At 45.5% G+C, this 21,275-nt stretch overlaps 1 protein-coding gene across 1 annotated transcript in view; it reads right to left on the reverse strand.

Annotated features, from left to right (window-relative positions):
- Positions 1-311: 311 nt before the first annotated feature.
- The window catches only part of LOC109890624 (zinc finger protein GLI2), a 70,262-nt gene continuing 49,298 nt past the window's right edge, over positions 312-21,275 (reverse strand). Inside the window, exons 6-14 of the mRNA XM_020482584.2 lie at positions 20,147-20,348; positions 17,958-18,156; positions 16,844-16,954; positions 15,735-15,875; positions 11,638-11,787; positions 8,748-8,912; positions 5,684-5,947; positions 4,000-4,369; positions 312-3,872 (exon numbers count right to left, since the gene is read on the reverse strand). Of these exons, the coding sequence (XP_020338173.1) occupies positions 1,483-3,872; positions 4,000-4,369; positions 5,684-5,947; positions 8,748-8,912; positions 11,638-11,787; positions 15,735-15,875; positions 16,844-16,954; positions 17,958-18,156; positions 20,147-20,348 (3,992 nt within the window). The 3' untranslated portion in view covers positions 312-1,482. The remainder of the gene's footprint in view (positions 3,873-3,999; positions 4,370-5,683; positions 5,948-8,747; positions 8,913-11,637; positions 11,788-15,734; positions 15,876-16,843; positions 16,955-17,957; positions 18,157-20,146; positions 20,349-21,275) is intronic.

The raw sequence follows: 21,275 nt of genomic DNA on the forward strand, positions 1-21,275 counted from the left end.
TCAACTCTCTGATGTACTGGCTACTGTGTATTGTGTCGACTGTCTCCATGTTCAGTTTTGAACCAAGGAGTGGGAAATACAACAACGTACCATTTATATTGTGGCGGGGATTTCTGTACTTTACTTTTCTAGGTAAGTGAAACATTAATTTACAGGCCAATTTGAATTCAAATCGGCCTGGTACTGTATATGAGAGAGCTAAAACAACGCAACCTAATTTCAAACGTCATATTCCATGAGAAAAAAACGCCCATGGTTTGAAATAACTCACCAGACAGCAATTCTGTAAAAAAAACTAAAAACAATATTGTATTTCATAAAAATGTACAAAATATATATACATATCCAACACAACAGAGTTGCATGGAAGTATACAAAAAAAACTTTGATTCCTAATACTCTATGATATCTTATTATCCTCGTCATCATCAAGGACTGGAGAAAAGTCATTTGACACTGAAAAGGAGGGTCCTTTTTTTTCCTAATTCATCACCAAGCGTTAATGGCAATGTTATCACCCCCAGAATACGTATCATATCAAGTATTTGCATATTCTTTTGAAATTGTTGCTTAATTCCAGTCACAACTTGTCCCCGACACTGAGACGTCACTGTTCATCTCAATAGTCCAACTCAACCAAACAGACAAATAAGACAATGGCTCATATCGAAGACACTGTATGGAAATAGACCTGACATGACTAAATAGATTAGAAAAAGATTTCTTCTGACTCTATTGAATTATTTATTAATTTTTTTTTTTTTTTTGCAATTTCACTGACAGAATGTTTTTTAATGAGTTTCAAATAAGATCTGAAAGAAAGAATCAAATCATTTTAGATCAAGTCATTTACACTATTTACATATATACGTGTGTCTTTAAGATCGAAAAATCCCAAATCCGTATCATACAGAAGGACTTAGTTGCGTTTCAACGTGAACTGTGTCATATGCTCGTCTTGCATATTCTGCGGCATAGCCAGGCACTTGGTAAACTTGTTTTACTGCAGAACTGCACACTATCTCATGTACAACATTAACAGAATTGTGCTGTGGATTACATTATACTTACTTACTCCTCTAAGGCAAAATATGGCTTCTCAATAGATATGAAATCGCCATATTAGCTTCATAATGATACTGTACAGGATAATACAATAAGTAGCACAAACATAGTGGTGTTTTAGCATGAAGTCTTCAGAATCTCATAGGTTCCTTAGTCTCTGGTGGTCGTCAAAGTTCTCCAATGAGGTGCTTAGTGTTCAATCACATGGTCAGGAGGACCTCTGCAACAATGTTAACTAGTAGGTCCCCCTCTTGTCATTCACACAGTCAGTTTAAACTCTTGGTGGTAGATATACTATCGTTCATAGAGCTTGGGTCACAATAGGTCATTTCTTTTAACACACGTCCTGGGCCAAATACACCAAGGTAGGTACCCTGGTTTTACCTGTGTCTGCCTTCAGTGTATTTGGGATCGTCCTTATGACATCATGTTGAGGAACTTGTTCTCTTCTGCAAGCGCGGTGAGCAGGGAGCTCATATCGCCGATGGCCATGTTGCTTCCCCCTGCAGGGAGGGGCAGGGAGGGCAGGGTGACAGAGTTCCGGGGGGTGGTGAGTCTGGAGGAGGTCTGGGACAGACTCTGGAGGATACTGGGGCTGATGGTACCTGACATCAGGCTGGAGTGGTCCCCGTCATCCAGCATGGTGTCAAAGTCAATCTGGGGATCCTCTGCCCCGGTCCCATTGGACGAGTCCACCGTACTGGAGACCTGGTTGCTTACTCCCGGTGAGGTCATGGCGGTCTCAGTGCTGTCTGAGGGACATTGAAGAACGTCCACTACTGATGATGCCATCATCTGCATGTTGACATTTCCGTTTGGCTCAAACACGTGTATCTGTCCTGTGTAGTACATAACATTGCTGTCCTTGTTGTTGCCATTGCTGCAGTGATTGCCAATTGAGTTTTGTCGCTGCATTGTCATTGACCCTGAATGCTGTCTGCTTAGAGACTTAGGTTCTGTGGGCGGCCTTGGCTGGAGGAGTATTTGACCTCCATTTTGGATGGGATGCTGAACCTGGGACGCTATATTATACTTCTGTGAGATCATCCGCGAAGAATTCACACCGCTATCCTTAAATGTGACTTGAGACGATTGACTCCCCCCTGGCTGCGCACCCAGCCGGCTGTTCTGTGTGTCTACAGTGTGCACCGTCTGTTGTTGTTTACTGTTTTGGCTCAACATACCCAGAGTGCCACCAACTGCCATACTACTACAGGAGGACCGCTGGTTCGTGTTAGCGGTAGCATCGCTAGGACCAAGACCCTGGTTAAACCCATGCCCGAGACTCACTGGTTCATTGAGGTTAGCATTAGCGGGCTGCTGTTGCTGTAGGCTCTGTTGCTGGACACAGCTCAGCCTCGAGTCCGCCTTCTGCAGCTCTATGTATCTCCCCTGCTGGGCTGCGTGAGCCAGGTTGTGGATCATCTGTGCAATGTGTTGGTTGGAGTTAAGATTCTGATTCTGGAACGAGACAAAGTTCTGTTTCTGTTGGACCATGGCAAGGTTTGGGTTGCTTCGACCGAACGGCAGCTGTTGACTTGGGTTGTGAAGAGCTTCCACAGTACCTGAGCTGACCTCGTTCCACTGCACCGGCATGGTGCTCGTCTTACTGGGTAAGGAGGGGAAAGACTGCTGCGGATGGCCTGAGCTTAGGGCACAGAAGAGGGGCATGGTTTGTGGTGCAGACGAGGGGTTCATATTCATATTGGTGTCCACCACAGCCATCCTTTGCTGGTGGTAAAACTGCTGTTGCTGCTGGGGGTTAGGGTTTAATGTGTTTCCATGGAAACCACATTGTGCTTGTCGGTTGTACCCGTTGGCACAGTCTGACTCTCCAGCTCCGCCCTGAGAGGCGATGTAGTGAACGACGTCATCCGGAAGTACCATCATCTCCTCCTCACTGTTGTTGCGACTACCGCTCATGTCGCCGGCCATGGTCTCCATGGCCACGTTCTCAGAGATGCTGGGCGGCCGGGGGCAGTAAGGGTATCGCTGCAGACTGCTGTCGGAGCGCGGCTGGTGGCTCTGGGGCGCCAGGTGGCGGCGCTCGGCTGCAGACGGGGCCTGGTTGGGCTGGGAGGCGTGTGGGTGGAGATTCTGCATGTTGCCCGTGCTGTTGTAGCGCTGCACCTGAGGCTGATGGGACAGCGGGTCCAGGGGTGGCGGTCGGGGGACGGGGTCGCTAGCCCGACGGGGAATGTTGGACGGAGCTTCGTGGGGCATCATGCTGCGGCCGTTATAGCCTCCCATATCGCCGCTGCAGCGCCTGGGAACACCACTGGGGGCAATGGGGTTGAAGGAGGAGTAACCAGACGACGAGTCTCCCTGGGAAGCATCCCTGTAGAGGGCCATGCAGGTCTTGAGACTCATCCTCTCCATGTTGGGTAGAGGTGTGGGTGGGGCTCCGCCTGTAGCCGCCGCATATTTAGCCTTGAGGTGGTAGTGCTGGGCGGGGGTGAGGCTGAGGTGACTGGGCAGCCCTCCCCCTCCTCCACTCTGGCTGGCGTTGCTGGACCTCCGGGACAGGTCTGTAGAGATGGGGTCGTAGGAGCCGGTGGAACTGAGGTTGTGGTGGCGGTGGCCACTGAACGTGGAGGCGTCGCTGGAGCGGCGGCTGTAGTGGCAGGGGGAGATGCCAGAGGAGCGCCGGCTGATGTAGGCAGAGGAGACGGTGCTGGTGGCGCTGTCCCTGCGCTCCATCAGATGGTCCAGCTGGTTCAGGACAGTCACCTTACTGGAACACAGCTCACTGAGGCTGAGGAACGATCCAGGCCCACCATCCATATTTCCTCTCTCCAGAAGGGACCCTGAAGAGAAGAAAAATGGATTTCACACAGGAGAAATATAGTCTGAGTGGTTTTCTGAATGTACTGAATACTCAAAAAGGATAATTATGAGAACACTGGTTACTTCTTTCTTTTTACGGTCACTCACCGCTTACTGGTATGGGCGGTAGCTTGGTGTTCTGGACTGGAGGAGATGGATGATGATTAGCCCACTGGCAGGAGTCCCTCACAGTCTTCAGTTTCTCCTTCTTCAGGTGTTCTAGTCTGTGGATGTGGCTGAGGCCTAGGTGTTGACGGAGGTGGAGGCCCACCCCGACCCCTGCTGTCCCAGACCAGAGGCCAGAGAAGGAGGAGTCCATGAGGGGCCCTGAGGGGTCGTCCAGCCCAGTCAGGTCCCCCATGCTTCCCCCGCTGCTGTGGAGGGCCATCTCTACTCCACTGTCATGGTTGGTGGAACTGCCAAGTGGCGACGGCTCGCTGCTACATGACGACTGACCACCAGGGCTGGACTGATACATCTAGAGAGAGCGAGAGAAGGAGAGGGGGGAAGGAGAAAGAGCGAGAGAGTGGAAGAGAGAGAAGCAGAGAGAGAGAGACAACATGTTTATAAACTATCTAAAAAGGAAAGGGATCGCCATCTAACGAAGAGAAAGTGGAACAGTGATAACAGAACAACATAAGGAGATGTACAGTGAATCATGCAAGTTCTTTTCTCCACAACTTTAATTGTGAATAACGAGTGTTGGTTGGGGTGGCTACAGATTACAGCTCCCTTAAGACCGTCTGTGAATTAGAAATGGGGGAGATGAAAGGATGCTTGAGTACATGCTAAGCCAGTACACAGGGCTATGAATCTATGGCTTTCCGGGTTGTTGGGCTCCCCAGTCCCTCTTTATGGTGTACAGTACGTGGGACTTAAAATTCTGTAATAACTATTATACACATTTTTGGACTGTGTTCCTTACTGGCTGTGGCTTGTCATACAGCAGTAGTGCATGAAATGATGAAAGATATTCTGTATTGAACTGAAGCTCAAACTGAAGCTGTGCTCACCTTAGTAATGTCTGTCCTTAAGGAAAAGTTCAAAGAGAAGAGAAATGGAAAGGAAATGTGCAGAGAGTGTTAAATAGGAAGAATAAAAGTTTGTTAGGTAAGATTTGCATGCCATTGTTAGTAGGGGCTCAGACTGAGAAAGTAGAAGGGCATTATCTGACTGCACAAATCTATAAAGTGGCTTAACCATAGATTGGGAGGCACACATTTTTTATTTAACAAGTCAGTTAACAACAAATTGTTATTTACAATGACGTCCTAGGAACAGTGGGTCAACTGCCTTGTTCAGGGGCAGAACGACAGCTTTTTACCATGGCAGCTTGTGGATTCGATCTAGCAACCTTCCGGTTACTGGCCCAAATCTTTAACCACTAGGCTACTTGCCGCCCCCGTATGGTAAACATAACCGTATGGTAAAACTGTCTGTTTGCTGAATTATACTTCTACTCCAAATTATCTCTCATTGAATGGTAGGCTGCAACACCAAATGATCTCTCATTGCATGATAGGCTGCAACACCAAATTATCTCTCATTGGATGATAGCCTGCAACCCCAAATGATCTCTCATTGGATGATAGCCTGCAACGCCAAATGATCTCTCATTGGATGATAGCCTGCAACCCCAAATGATCTCTCGTTGCATGATAGCCTGCAACCCCAAATGATCTCTCATTGGATGATAGCCTGCAACCCCAAATGATCTCTCATTGGATGATAGCCTGCAACCCCAATTGATCTCTCATTGGATGATAGGCTGCAACACCAGATGATCACTTACCACAGAGTTCTCCGTCTTGATAGACGTGGCCTGGAGGTAGTCCTCCGTACCTCTCGAGGTGCTGTCCATCTTCTCCTCCATGCCCCGGCCTGTCTCGTTCTCTCCATTCTCTTTGGGTGGCATGGGTCTGCTGGGCGGCAGGTCGCTGCGCTGTTTCTTGGTGACGTGGGCCTCTGGTCCGTGGACTGTCTTCACGTGCTTCCTGAGAGAGCTGGGGTCCGTGTAGCGCTTCGTACACCCGGGGACTTTACACACGTAGGGTTTCTGTGGACACAAGTGTATTTATTTCACCTTTATTTATAAAGGTTATACTCAGAGAGATAACATACATTACAATAGAGACATGTCATGTACATCTACAGTTGAAGTCGGAAGTTTACATACACTTAGGTTGGAGTCATTAAAACTTGTTTTTCAACCACTCCACAAATTTATTGTTAACAAACTATAGTTTTGGTCGGTTAGGACATCTACTTTGTGCATGACACAAGTAATTTTCCCAACAATTGTTTACAGACAGATTCTTTCACTTATAATTCACTGTATCACAATTCCAGTGGTTCAGAAGTTTACATACACTAAGTTGACTGTGCCTTTAAACAGCTTGGAAAATTCCAGAAAATTATGTCATGGCTTTAGAAGCTTCTGATAGGCTAATTGACATCATTTGAGTCAATTCGAGGTGTACCTGTGGATGTATTTCAAGGCCTACCTTCAAACTCAATGCCTCTTTGCTTGACATCATGGGAAAATCAAAAGAAATCTGTACAAACAATAGTATTCAAGTATTAACACCATGGGACCACGCAGCTGTCATACCGCTCAGGAAGGAGACGCGTTCTGTCTCCTGGAGATGAACGTACTTTGGTGAGAAAAGTGCAAATCAATCCCAGAACAACAGCAAAGGACCTTGTGAAGATGCTGGAGGAAACAGGTACAAAAGTATCTATATCCTCAGTAAAACGAGTCCTATATCGACATAACCCGAATGGCCGCTCAGCAAGGAAGAAGCCACTGCTCCAAAACCGCCATAAAAAAGGCAGATTACGGTTTGCAACTGCAGATGGGGACAAAGATCGTACTTTTTGAACAAATGTCCTCTGGACTGATGAAACAAAAATAGAACTGTTTGGCCATAATGACCATCGTTATGTTTGGAGGAAAAAGGGGGAGGCTAACAAGCCAATGAACACCATCCCAACCGTGAAGCGGTTTTGCTGCAGGACGGACTGGTCACAAAATAGATGGCATCATGAGGCAGGAAAGTTATGTGGATATATTGAAGCAACATCTCAAGACATCAGTCAGGAAGTTAAAGCTTGGTCGCAAATGGGTCTTCCAAATAGACAATGACCCCAAGCATACTTCCAAAGTTGTGGCAAAATGGCTTAAGGACAACAAAGTCAAGGTATTGGAGTGGCCATCACAAAGCCCTGACCTCAATCCTATAGACAGTTTGTGGGCAGAACTGAAAAAGCGTGTGGGAGCAAGGAGGCCTACAAACCTGACTCAGTTACACCAGCTCTGTCAGGAGGAATGGGCCAAAATTCACCCAATTTATTGTGGGAAGCTTGTGGAAAACTCCCTGAAACGTTTGACACAATTTAAAGTCAATGCTACCAAATACTAATTGAGTGTATGTAAACTTCTGACCCAACTGGAATGAGATGAAATCTTTTTAAGCTGAATTAAATCATTCTCTCTACTATTATTCTGACATTTCACATTCTTAAAATAAAGTGGTGATCCTAACTGACCTTAGACAGGGAATTTTTACTAGGATTGAATGTCAGGAATTGTGAAAACTGAGTTTAAATGTATTTGGCTAAGGTGTATGTAAACTTCCGACTCCAACTGTATTTAATCTGAAGCGATTTACAGTTCAGTGAGTGTATACATTTAAATGTGGCCCCAGCAGGAAGCAAACCGACAACCCTGGCATTGTTACCACCTCACTCTTACCAAGTGAGCCACATAGGATCCAGAGGGAGATGAATATTATGCAATTCATATTCTGTTTAATAACATTCAAATACATGACTGGGAATTAGAATATCCATCCCCTCCTACTTACTCAGATTAGCTGTGACTAGCAGTAGTTGTAAACACGCAATTAGAGTGTATAAATTATGTATGTAAGACCAGTGACTTGTTGGTTCTGCTTACAGCCACGGAGTATCACTAAGATTTATATGGTTTCCAGTAATAAAGTTAGTTATATTGGTGGGATGGATCCAGTCTTATTTTTCATCCCGAGGGGTAGTGTGTGTGTGTGTGTGTGTGTGTGTGTGTGTGTGTGTGTGTGTGTGTGTGTGTGTGTGTGTGTGTGTGTGTGTGTGTGTGTGTGTGTGTGTGTGTGTAGATCCATGGGATGCTGTGCTCTCCCCCTACACCTCCCTCCTCTATCTCCTGATGGATAGGCCAGTAGGAGGCTTGAAATGGTTCCAGGGTTAATTTTGTATTGGTGATCTGCAGGTGGTCTGGGTCTCCATTAGGGATGCCTACGCTTGATTCACACTAATCTGTTGTGGGGCTGCCACGCTCATTAGTTCTGTACATCATTATTTACTCATACACACGCCTGCATACACACACACACACAAACACAAACACTTAGGAACACACGCACGGCCGTGGTTTAATGCGGCAAGTATAGACATCCAAGAACAATCACTGTGCGTGATGAGAAAAAGTCAACAGACAACAGATTGAAGATATGTATGTCCGTTCTCATTTTCTTGATGCCACAATCTTTTGGCCCAGGACCTTACAGTAAGTCACAAAAAGTAGAAGAGTATTGATCCTATGGATGTCTGTCTAAGAGAATATCTAATGGGCTCTATAAGTGAGTCTGTCTGAAGTCTTGGCAGGGCAAAATGGAGCTGCAGTGCCGTGCAGTGTGGGAACGTGTCTGCATCCAAAATGGCACCCTATTTCCTGCATAGTGCACCGTTTTTGACCAGGGCCCTGAAAGTAGTGCATTATGAAGGGGATAGGGTGGTGTTTGGGAGGCTGCCCCAGTAGGACCTCAATGAAGTGTGTGTGTGTGCGCGCGCGTGCACACCTCGTTGGAGTGTGTGCGGTTCTGGTGCTTGGCTCTGTCCGAGGCGTTGGAGAAGGCTTTGTTGCATCCCTCGTGGTCACACACATATGGTTTTTCCCCGGTGTGAGATCGCAGGTGGGTCTTCAGATTCTCCAGGCGAGAATAGGCCTTACAGCAGCCCTCAAACTGCAAGAGAGAGAAAGGAAAACACCAAAGCAGTCAAACACAGGATCTTTGTACAGTTTATTTCACATCTATCCTTGTTTTCCATTTCCGTTTCATTTCTATAAAGATGACCTTTGCAATTATTGTGTAATGAATGACACTCTGGTGTGGAGGCATGTACAGCGCATTCAGAAAGTGTTCAGACCCCTTGACTTTTTCCACATTTTGTTACGTTACAGCCTCTGTCACGACTTCTACCGAAGGCGGCTCCTCTTCCTGTTCGGGCGGCGCTCGGCGGTCGTCATCACCGGTCTACTAGCTGCCACCGATTCCCTTTTCTGTTGGTTATGTCTTTATTGGTTTCACCTGTTTCTTGTTTCGGGGTTATTGCAGGGCTATTTTAAGCCTTTTATGCTCATCTGCTTTTGTGCAGGCTTGTTTTCTGTTTTGTCTTGGAAGGTTATGTTTTGTGCATTTTTTCGGACTGTTTGGTGTCCTGTTTTGGGTCGGTCTTTATTTTGCGCCTATTGTTTTGGCGTGACCATTTAAACCGAATAAATACGGTTTTCCCCGAAACCTCTGCTCTCTGCTCCTGATTCCATACCCACCACTCCTAGCTACGTGACAGTCTCATTCAAATAATAACAATTCCTCAGCAATCTACACACAACAGCCCATAATGACAAAGCAAAAACAGGTTTTGGGAACAGATTTATAAAAAATAAAAAAAATGATATTCCTTATTTACACAAGTATTCAGACCCTTTGCTATGAGACTCGAAATTGAACATCCTGTTTCCATTGATCATCCTTGAGATGTTTCTACAACTTAATTGGAGTCTACCTGTGGGAAATTCAATTGATTGGACATGATTTGGAAAGGCACACACCTGTCTATATATGGTCCCACAGTTGACATGCTTGGCTTGTCCATAGAGCTCAAGCCATGGCTTGTTCCATGTCCGTTCTTTATTAAATGTTTTACTCCCCGTACCTGGTTCGTCGCTCCAGCGTCATTCATATGACAGCCCTCACACGAAGCATCGGGGAGGACTGGCGTTCCGGTTAGTGGTGACATCGGCTCTGGGAGCCACCGATGGAACCGGGGGTGCCTAGCCAGCTCGTCAAGAGATTTCCTTTCCCCGGTTGGCTCGGATGGCGCCCATCCACGTCGGGCCTCAGCCGGATCGTCAGTTCTTGTTTGCCCAGCCGGTCCAAGAGTTGTTTTGTTTGTTTTGTTGGTGACGTGGGGGTGGATTCCACCACCGATGGAACCGGGGGTGTCTAAGCCAGCTCGTTGGGCTTTCACACACTGACTGGCTTGAGAGGTTTCCTTGCCTCGGTTGGCTCGGCAGCTTCCCATCCCACGTCACACTCCACCGGATCATCGGGCTCCCTCTCTGCATCGGGATCGCCAGGCGTCTTGCCTCAGCCTGATCGTCGGGCTTCCATGCCTCAGCCGGCTCGCCAGGCTCTCACGCTTCCAACCGGCTTGGCCAGCGCCCATGTCTCGGCCGGTTCGCCTGGCTGCCCTGCATCATGCACTCCTATCATCCATTACACACACCTGCCTTCCCTCGTCACCGGCATCAGCGATATTGGACTCACCTGGAGTCACTCATCACCTGTTATTACCTCCCCTATATTTGTCTGTTCACCAGCTCTGTTCCCCACTTCTGCATTAGTTGTTTTTTGTTTGTTTTACCTTTTTCCTGACCCTGTTCCTTTCTCGTTCCATGTCCGTTCTTTATGAAATGTGCCTGCTTCGTCTCTCCAGCGTCATCTCATGTGACACACAGTGGCCTCCATCATCCTTAAATGGAAGAAGTTTGGAACCACCAAGAGTCTTCCTAAAGCTGGCCGCCCGGCCAAACTGAGCAATCAGGGAAGAAAGCCTTTGGTCAGGGAGGTGACCAAGAACCCGATGGTCACTCTGACAGAGCTCCAGAGTTCCTCTGTGGAGGTGGGAGAAACCTCCAGGTCAACCATCTCTTCAGCACTGCACTAGGCCTTTATGGTAGAGTGGCCAGACGGAAGCCACTCCTCAGTAAAAGGCACATGAGAGCCCGCTTGGAGTTTGGCTGAAATCGCTGCCAGAGGTACCCCAACAAAGTATTGAGTAAAGGGTCTGAATACTTATGTAAATGTGATATTTCTGTTTTTAATTTTGTATACATTTGCAAAAATGTCCCAAAAAATCTGTTTTTGTTTTTGTCATTATGGGGTATTGTGCGTAGATTGATGAGGGGGAAAAAACGATTTGAATACATTTTAGAACAAGGCTGTGTCGTAACAAAATGTGGAAAAGGTGAAGGAGTCTGAATACTTTCTGAATGCACTGTACATGGTCACCAATCCAAACTTCAGAAACAAATCTCCCCTTGACACCAGTGCATGATTTATGTGAAAAGTTAGATGTTGTACATGAGGGACTTACATTACAGTACCGTAGAGGATATATCTAGGTCTTACTGTAAGAAGGACCCATTGCCCTTACATGATATAATGGTAATAACAGCTGGAACTACTAACATACACCCTACTAACCAGCTTAGGGACATCCTCTATGCGAATATGTAATGTAATCAAACTGTGAGCACATTTTTCCTTCTTTTCTAGAATGATCACATGAAATATTGAGAAAAGCCCAAACGGCATTTCTATATTTGTGTGTGTGTGTGTGTGCGTGCGTGTGTGTGACAAATGCTCAGCGAAAGGCCGAGCCTGGCGACGATCAGTTACTCACGGTACACTTGTGTGGCTTCTCCCCCGTGTGTCTCCTCATGTGAACCACCAGCATGTACTGGGCCTTAAAAGGCTTCTGCTCCCTGGAACACTCATCCCAGCGGCACACAAACTCCTTCTTCTCCCCGTGGATGTGGTCGTTGTTGATGTGCTGTGGGGGAGACACGCCCGGATGAGACTGGATCTCTACAGCCTGTGAGACTTGCGGACCTGTCCAGTAACCACCCCTAGCCCCTAAACACTTGTGTCGATCTAAGGGATTGGATAGGTGTAAAGCAACAGTCATTCGATTGCAGTAATTATTTTGCATCTACATAAGTGCCTAAGGGGAAGGGGGCGGGGTTTTCTTTCTGTGCATGGCCTGCAACTTCTCCTGTTGTTAATAAGGTTTACATAATGTGGACATATTTTTGCATTACTCATCTTATATGTACAGTTGAAGTCGGAGGTTTACATACACCTTAGCCAAATACATTTAAAGTCAGTTTTCGACAATTCTTGACATTTAATCCTAGTAAAAATTCCCTCTCTTAGTGTGACCCATTCCTCCTGACAGAGCTGGTGTAACTGAGTTAGGTTTGTCGGCCTCCTTGCTCGCACACGCTTTTTCAGTTCTGCCCACATATTTTCTATAGGATTGAGGTCAGGGCTTTGTGATGACCACTTCAATACCTTGACTTTGTTGTCCTTAAGCCATTTTGCCACAACTTTGGAAGTATGCTTGAGGTTATTGTCTATTTGGAAGACCCATTTGCGACAAAGCTAAAAATTCCTGATGGATGTCTTGAGATGTTGCTTCAATATATTCACATCATTTTCCTGCCTCATGATGCCATATATTTTGTGAAATGCACCAGTCCCTCCTGCAGCAAAGCACCCCTACAACATGATGCTGCCACCCCCCGTGCTTCACGGTTGGGATGGTGTTCTTCGGCTTGCAAGTCCCCCCCCCCTTTTTCCTCCAAACATAACAATAGTTATTATGGCCAAATAGTTCTATTTTTGTTTCATCAGACCAGATGACATTTCCACAAAAAGTACGATCTTTGTCCCCATGTGCAGTTGCAAACCGTAGTCTGGCTTTTTTATGGTGGTTTTGGAGCAGTGGCTTCTTCCCTACTGAGCGGCCTTTCAGGTTATGTCGATATAGGACTCGTTTTACTGTGGATATAGATACTTTTGTTTCCTCCAGCATCTTCACAAGGTCCTTTGCTGTTCTGGGATTGATTTGCACTTTTCACACTAAAGTACGTTAATCTCCAGGAGACAGAACGCGTCTCCTTCCTGAGCGGTATGACGACTGCGTGGTCCTATGGTGTTTATACTTGCATACTATTGTTTGTACAGATGAACGTGGTATATTCAGGCGTTTGGAAATTGATCCCAAGGACGAACCCACATTTTTTCCCATGTTGTCAAGCAAAAAGGCACTGAGTTTGAAGGTAGGCCTTGAAATACATCCACAGGTACACCTCCAGTTGAAATCAGAAGCTACTAAATCCATTACAGAATTTTCTGGAATTTTCCAAGTTGTTTAAAGGTACAGTCAACTTAGTGTATGTAAACTTCTGACCCACTGGAATTGTGATACAGTGAATTATAAGTGAAATAATCTGTCTGATTTGTGTCATGCACAAAGTAGATGTCCTAACCGACTTGCCAAAACTATAGTTTGTTAACTTGTAGAGTGGTTGAAAAACAAGTTTTAAATGACTCCAACCTTAGTGTATGTAAACTTCCGACTTCAACTGTGCACATACCGTATTCTATTCTACTGTATTTCAGTCTATGCCACTCTGACATTGCTCGTCCAAATATGATATATTCTTATATCTCCTTTACTTTAGATTTGTGTGTATTGTTGTGAAATTGTTAGATATTACTTGATAGACATTACTGCACTGTCGGAGCTAGAAACACAAGCATTTCGCTACACCCGCAATAACATCTGCTAAACGTGTACGTGACCAACACAATTTGTTTTGTTTTGATTGAGCGTTTCTCTCCCCACAGAAGTCCCTCTGAGGTTGTCTTTTTTTACTAGGCCTCTAGTCTGTTCTGTCTGTCATTGAGTGCATTTGTACTACTTCGAGAGAACACACTATCACCTGGAGACAGAGGTTTTCTCTGTGACAGAGGTCCGTTAGAACCAGTCCATTTCAGCTTGTGACAGAGGCGGAGCAGCCATTTGCCTTTCGAAGAAATTAGGAGTAAAGCCATCAATCAAAGTTTGCTGGTAACTTTCCGTTTTGTCAGACAGTGAAGAAAGACGACGTGATTGTGTTGTCGGGTACGCACTATTTGCAGTGTGGCTCCGTTAGTCTTTGATAGATGAGTACCACTGGTCTACACTCTTTAAACAAGAGGGGTTCTACGGTTAGGGAAATGAAATCAGTCGTCAAACGGGCAAATGCTCCCTTTGCTCCACTCTGTTTGTATGTGTCTAAAGGGGCAGCCTCTCAACACTATAATTTAATGGAATTGCCCCGTGACGGATTTCCAACTCTCTTATCCAAGATTGATGTGGCATCCCGCTGGCTGGCGTGCATAGTCTAGGACAAATGGGTCTGGACAGGAATTGTGCTCTTCCCTCATTAGGGCTGTAGTTTTGAAGTGCAGGGGCCCAGTGAGCGTGGAGGGGTTACATCTCAAACACCACCGTTTCCTGGGGTTCCCTTGATGAGCACATCTGCAGAAATAGACCCAATACCCTGAGAACATCAGGAATTACTAACAACCAGGTAACCAATAGGAGGCGTGGGTTTCAACCATGCAAGCTTATAGAGCTAACAAGCATGTATTCATTCACACACACACACACACACACACACACACACACACACACACACACACACACACACACACACACACACACACACACACACACACACACACACACACACACACACACACACACACACACACACACACACACACTTCAGTGCCAAGGACCATCATTGTGGTAGCTAAATGCCAGCATATTCCTTAGGCTACTCTCTCTGCTTGTTGGTTTGATGTCTGGCCCATGATAATTAAGCCAAAGACACGGTTGAGCGTGCGTTGACTGCTCTCTCAGACAAGCAGCTCTTTGTCCGTAACTGCCTAACCTAAACCATCCTGGCCTATCATTAGGAAGGTGTTTGTGTGTGTGTGTGCCTATCATTAGGAAGGATCTCCGAGAGGTTTAACGTTCAGCTGGAGTGTAACTGTTGGTGACTGAGGGAAACAATGAGGACAGATAATGGAGGCCTTAGTCTGAGCTCTGCGTCACAGTGCCCCCACCCCCCTCTCTCTCTCTCTCTCTTCCTCTCTTTTATCTCTCTCTCTCTTAATCTTCTCTCTCTCTCACTCCCCCCCTCTCTCTTTCTCTCTGCCACCCCTCTCTTTCTTTCTCTCTCAGTCTCTCTCTCCGTCTGTCCCCGTCTCTCTCTGCTTCAGTGACGGCCTGGAATGCCCCTGCTCGTCCAAAACTCTACATGCCAAAAAGTCCAATCGAGTAAAACAATCCCAGTCTCATGGAAGCTAAACACTTAGCGAAGCTTACTTTATGTGAACAACCAATTAATCATCTGACTCTCAGTATCTATCTGGAGGAACGCATAATAAAACAGGAGCCCAGTTGAAGTCCATTGACAAGCCTCAGTCTTAGAAAGCACTGAAATATGGACTCTTAAGTATGTTAGAGGTTACTGTGGAGACAGGGAAATCAGGGAGGGGTTAAGGGTTTAGTGTTCCTGGCTGGATGGCTTTATGTTGGGCTTCAGAGGTCAGAGGTTAGGGAGCACATATAGACCAAGAGGTCAGTGGGATTTATTCTGCACTTATTCCAGCTGCACTGAAAGGCAGACCTCCTCTCTCTCACCACACACTCATCAGATAGCGACCTTCCTCTGCTCTTGGCCCAGGGCCTGGTTTCTTCATTAGAACCACAGGTAATATACTTAGCCGTAAGGTGCTTTTAGGAAACCGGCTCCAGGTTGGTTGATTTAAAACAGGCAGGAATATTTTCTGAGCTAGTTAAAGATAAGGAAATTCTTGTCTGATGCCTGTCCCCTGTCCCGTGTCCCCGTCCCCTCCTGTCCCCCGTCTCCTCCTTACATGGACCAGTTGTTCCTGCGTGTCGTACTCCTTGGAGCATCCTTCCCAGTGGCAGTTGGTCTCATACACCATCTCTGGCTCATGCTTGCATTCATCTTTATCCAAGTCCTCCTTCATGTCCAGCATCCCACCTAGAATATCCTGTTACGAGAAAAGAAAAGAGGAAGACTTTATAGTCCATTCTATCTTACTGTCTAGGAAATGTGTATTTAATTTGAATTTGAACCCAACACAAGCCATTAACACTATTAACTGTTACTGATGTGGGGAGGAGACACCCTGGCATTATCTGAGAGAGCCCAGATTGACTTGACTGGAGGAACAGACCGATGTGTTCATTTTGTTTCTGACCAGGCAGGGATTCGTTGACACGGCTAAGACAGATCCCAGGCCTGCAGGCCGTGTGCGTGTTTGTGTGACGTGCAGCACATCCCCTGGTCTCTTCTTTCCCTCTCCACAGCGCCAGCCTCCCACCCTTCCCTGCTCCAATGTGCTGACTGCAGCATGTTTATCTCTGCACCTCGCCACTATCTTCATCAATTCTACTGGCCCCAAGACGACTATGTACACCGCCATCCCCATGCATCAAACCTGCCTCTGAGTCGAAGAGGAGGGCTCCGCAAATTTGTCAAAAGAGAGAGAGAGAGAGAGAGAGTGAAAGAGAGAGCGAGGGAGAGAGAGAAAAAAGCACCTCAGATGACAATAACGTGGGGCCAATATTTCATTGAAATGAAGTGCTGTGGCACAGTTTACAGCGGCCAGGGAGAAAAGAAGAGAGGGAGGAACAAACGAATGGATGCAAAGCTCTTATCACACAGAGTTTTTCTTCTTTCAGCCGTAGCAGAGAAAGAAACGGGGTCAGGGGACTGGCTGGTTCCCAGGGGTCTGTGTCAATTCAGGACAGAGGAGTATTTGGGCAGAGGAAAGGAAGTAAAGGAAACAGTTTTTTTTTCTTGATCAGTTGCAAAGGATTGATTGTTTTTTAATTGCCCTCAACACATCATTCTCTTTAGATCCTATCAGCCCGTATGTCTCACTTCCTGTACAGGGCAACAAAGTTCATCATGACAACTGATTTATAAAGTAGTAGATCCTAATCCCATTCTTACCGGAGAACCTGGGGACAGTGGCCTCGGACACTCCACCTCTGTCTTCACCTTTGACCTCTTGGTGATCATGGGATTGACTGTACTGCTCACTGCCGAGTCCCCACTTGTGTTCTGGAGTAGAGGAGCGGAGAGAATAGGAGAGGAGACGAGATGAGAGGAGAGGAAGGGAGAGAGGAGAAGAGAGGAGAAGAGAGGAGAGGAGAGGAGTGGAGAGAAGAAAAGAAAAGAAAAGAGAAGAAAAGGTTAGGGGTTAATACAGGGCTCTAGTCAAATAGACATTCATATATCAGAGTTGAGTCACCACAGAGACTAAACAATTTCAAGTGTTTTATGATGAGAGGGTGGAGTACAATATGAAAACATCCCATCCATCTACAGAGTGAGACCACTGCCCGGGGCTTCGGTGTAAACCTCAGGTGACTCCTGGAGAAACGAGAGTAGGCACACCCCACCACCTACACAGTTGATGCTTCACAATAAGCTGACATAGGCCGTATCTGGCAGTTGACTTTAATAGTCATGCTAGACTGTGATTCTGGGATTGCACTAAACCACAGCAAAGTGTTCCTAATCAGAGGAAGACTTTGCTTCTCCTCGGCATCCCACTGTGTTTACTGTGGTCTGTAACAGAACCGTGGGGTTGGGATCGTGTGTGTTCGTGTGGAGAATGAGGGTTTAACGTCCCCAGTCCCCTTATTCATGGGTATGGAGTTTACCTTACGGAGGGGCATTTCAGTGAATGGTATGATAAGAACCACAGAGACGACCACAAACCACAGTGGATGTATACAATGGGATGAGGGAAAGGGACAGCAGTATTTATGTTTTAAATCATCTTAAAACAAGTTCACTGACAACGCAAACAAACAGAAGAAAATTGTACGGCTATAGATGTCATGCTGGTTTGATTTGAGCGTCCCACACAATACCAGGATTTCCAGAAGGCCACAGGGCAAGGCTCACATTTGGCGGTTATGGATAATGAGAAGATCTACCTCGTACCAGACAATTTAGGCACAGTTCAGGAAGAAGATTGACAAACTGGAGGAAAAAGTCTACGCACATCAAAGCTGGTTTGCATACCACCGTTACCAAAGAAGAAGAGCAGTCTCACCTTTGACTGTGAGCCATTGTTGTGGTTGTGTGAGGCGGGGGGCAGAGAGGAGAGACCCAGGGCAGACTGGCGACTGGAGAAGGTGGGTGGGGGCTGGATGAGAGGGGGGGTGTGGCCGAACACACTCAGGCCTCTCTGCTGGGACAGGAGCTGCTGGTAGGCCATGGGGTTGATGTGATGGGGGAAGGTAAAGGACGGACTGGAACACAAGATATTAACGCACATGAGAGATATGTCTCTTATCTCCAACTGTGACACAAAATTCCACTATCAACCCAGGTAGCCTAGAGGTTAAGTGTCTTGGGCCAGTAACTGAAAGGCTGCTGGTTTGAATCCCTGAGCCAACTAGGTGAAAAATATATCAATGTTCCCTTGAGTTAAGGCAATTAACTCCTGTAATTCAAGGGTCTGCTAAATGACTCAAATGTAACTCAACGTTGCAAACTTTTCACCTGAACCCACTGTTAGTCATGTATAGGACTGTCAGCCGTGAAGTTCTGTCAGCCGGTGATTGTCACGCAAATAACTGTCGGTCTCACGGTAATTGAACATGAATTAACATAAACACTTTTAGCAACTCCTGGCTTCCACACGCAGCCTACAAGCCACTGATGCAGACCTTTCGGAACATCTATATTTTAAAATGTCTAATACATCCATGTAATATAGCGTACACCATCACAATAAATCCATTATTTATTTTAGACAGGTCTAAAGAAACATGATATTAAGGAAAAGTAGTCTATTTCAGAAGAACAGAATAGCATACTCTGAGTTGTCCTGATGCTAGGCCCTGATGGCTGTGGGCTACACTAGTTCATTTAGCAGACAAGATTTGCTTAGAATTCCATGGCATGTTTTATATTATTATATAGTATGAAGAATACAATTGAACATAGCTGAATAAAATAGAAAGGATAGTTTCTCCAAACAATTTGAGGGAGTGCACAAGTGGCTATTCTGTGTTGAGTTGTTAACAAAGAAACAGGTCCTCCCATATGCTTAATTTAGAGTTACATTAGTTGTGATATAAATGTTGGGCTATATGTTTGGATTTTTAATACATTCTAAGGCTGCATACTGCGACTCTAATGATGATTTGAAAAAACTTAAAGGCATAATCTCTGCTTAGTTCTTTTTACGCAGGTTGTACACACTTCATCAGTCTCTCATTCACAATTTGACAAGAACTTGATAATGCCTTAATTTCCTGGCTGCATCACCTTTGTGTGGCCGTAATGCCCCCTAACAAATCCATGCCTTTTGTGGCCCAAGTGGCCGTTATGCCGTTGGGCTGAATATAATAATTATAATCCCCTTCTCCCGGCTCCTTGCTGAAGCACCTCTCACTCACATGGCTCTCTGTCAAGTAATCAGGTCTTTCTCACAGGCTACAAGTGAAGACAGACACATCGGGGACTCAACTACGCGCGTCCTTATCCAATTCCGAGGCTCATATTGAAGATATTGGAAGAACTGTCCACATTTACCTTTCGTCAGCCTAACGAGTACTGAGTAGGCCTAGCAAACAGCAAAATAGTACAAAAGTTTACATTCTATTCTGTGGAGAAATAAATATTCCAAACATAGTCTTGGACACTAGCATAAAGAAACTGTTTAAGCAATGAGCCTTATGCAACAGATGAGAACGTTTAGCTTAAAAAAAGGCAATTTCTTCACATTATAAGCGCAGCAATATGCACATGGCAGTAAGCTATAAGCGCGAATGTTCTCCATTCTCAAAAGTGTCCACAAATGCCATTATGCATGTAATGCTTTTATCATCAAGGTGCATTGTTATGGTGAAAATGATCTTCCCCAAACTTGAAACTATGCCAGTTAGGCTCTACACCCATTGTAAAGCGGATTCATGTGCTTCATTTTATGACGTTATTTGGCAACTTTAGTTGTGATACAATCTTTATCAAAAATATATAGGCCTATGGGATAGGCCTTATGGGTCTCCCGGTCGGGACACAGCCTGAGATAAAACCTGGGTCTGTAGTGACGCCTCTAGCACTGCGATGCAGTGCTTTAGACCACTGCGCCACTCCGGAGGCATGTATAACTTTATATGACTTAAATGGAGTTTATAATCATGTGATCAGTTAACCCTATCCAAGCATCTTATATCAATAGTTTGAGCAATCAGTTATTACTACATATTGACTAGTTACTGGCTAGGGTACCTGATGCCTCCAACAGAGAGGTGTCCGTAGGAGCTGCTGGCTGCAGAGCTGGAGCGTGAGTTGTTGATGTAAGCCACCAGAGAGTTGGGTGAGGTACGGATCATGGTCTGCAGGTCGATGCTGGCATCCGAGAGAGGAGAGATGGACAGGGCTCGCTTTCTGTTCAGCCTGGGGGTCAGTCTGGGACTGGAGAACCGTGACACTGTGGAAAAGAAAAACACACAGACACATACAGACCGTTAGTCTGACAACCTCTGAACTTCTCCTCTCAGCTGGGCATAGTTGCATTTGATTCAATACGTACATGTGTGACGCACACAAAATGTATGGTCACATTCGTGTTTATGTATTGTTTCTTTGTATTGGGGAAGAATACTTTTAATGAATTGTCAGTCTTCCAAGGTTTCGCCGTTGCTATGCGTTGATACTACTGTTGGCCAGTAGGGGGCAGTGAGACGTGTTCGCTTCGCACTGGAAATATATGCGATCCTAAACCTGTGTGTTCTAATAATCAGAGGTGGAAAAAGTACTAAATTGTCATACTTGAGTAAAAGTAAAGATACCTTAATAGAAAATGACTCAAGTAAAAGTGAAAGTCACCCAGTAAAATACTACTTGATTCAAACTCTAAAAGTATCTGGTTTTAAATGTACTTAAGTACCGTGGTGGAAAAAGTAGTGAAGTGACATACTTGAGTAAAAGTAAAGATACCTTAATAGAAAATGACTCAAGTAAAAGTGAAAGTCACCCAGTAAAATACTACTTGATTCAAACTCTAAAAGTATCTGGTTTTAAATGTACTTAAGTACAGTGGTGGAAAAAGTACTGAAGTGACATACTTGAGTCAAAGTAAAAAGTAAACGCTATACATCAAATTCCTTATATTAAGCAAACCAGACGACACGGTTTCCTTACTTTTATTGTTATTGTTATTATTTTTTGACAGCCAGTGGCACACTCCACCACTCAGACATCATTTACAAACTAAGCATTTGTGTTTAGTGAGTCTGCCAGATACAGAGGCAGTAGGGATGACCAGGGACGTTCTCTTGATAAGTCCGTGAATTGGATCATTTTCCTGTGCTGCTAAGCATTTCAAATTGTAACGAGTACTTTTGGGTCTCAAGGA

This window comes from Oncorhynchus kisutch, linkage group LG5, assembly GCF_002021735.2.
Source record: "Oncorhynchus kisutch isolate 150728-3 linkage group LG5, Okis_V2, whole genome shotgun sequence".
NCBI lineage: Eukaryota > Metazoa > Chordata > Actinopteri > Salmoniformes > Salmonidae > Oncorhynchus > Oncorhynchus kisutch.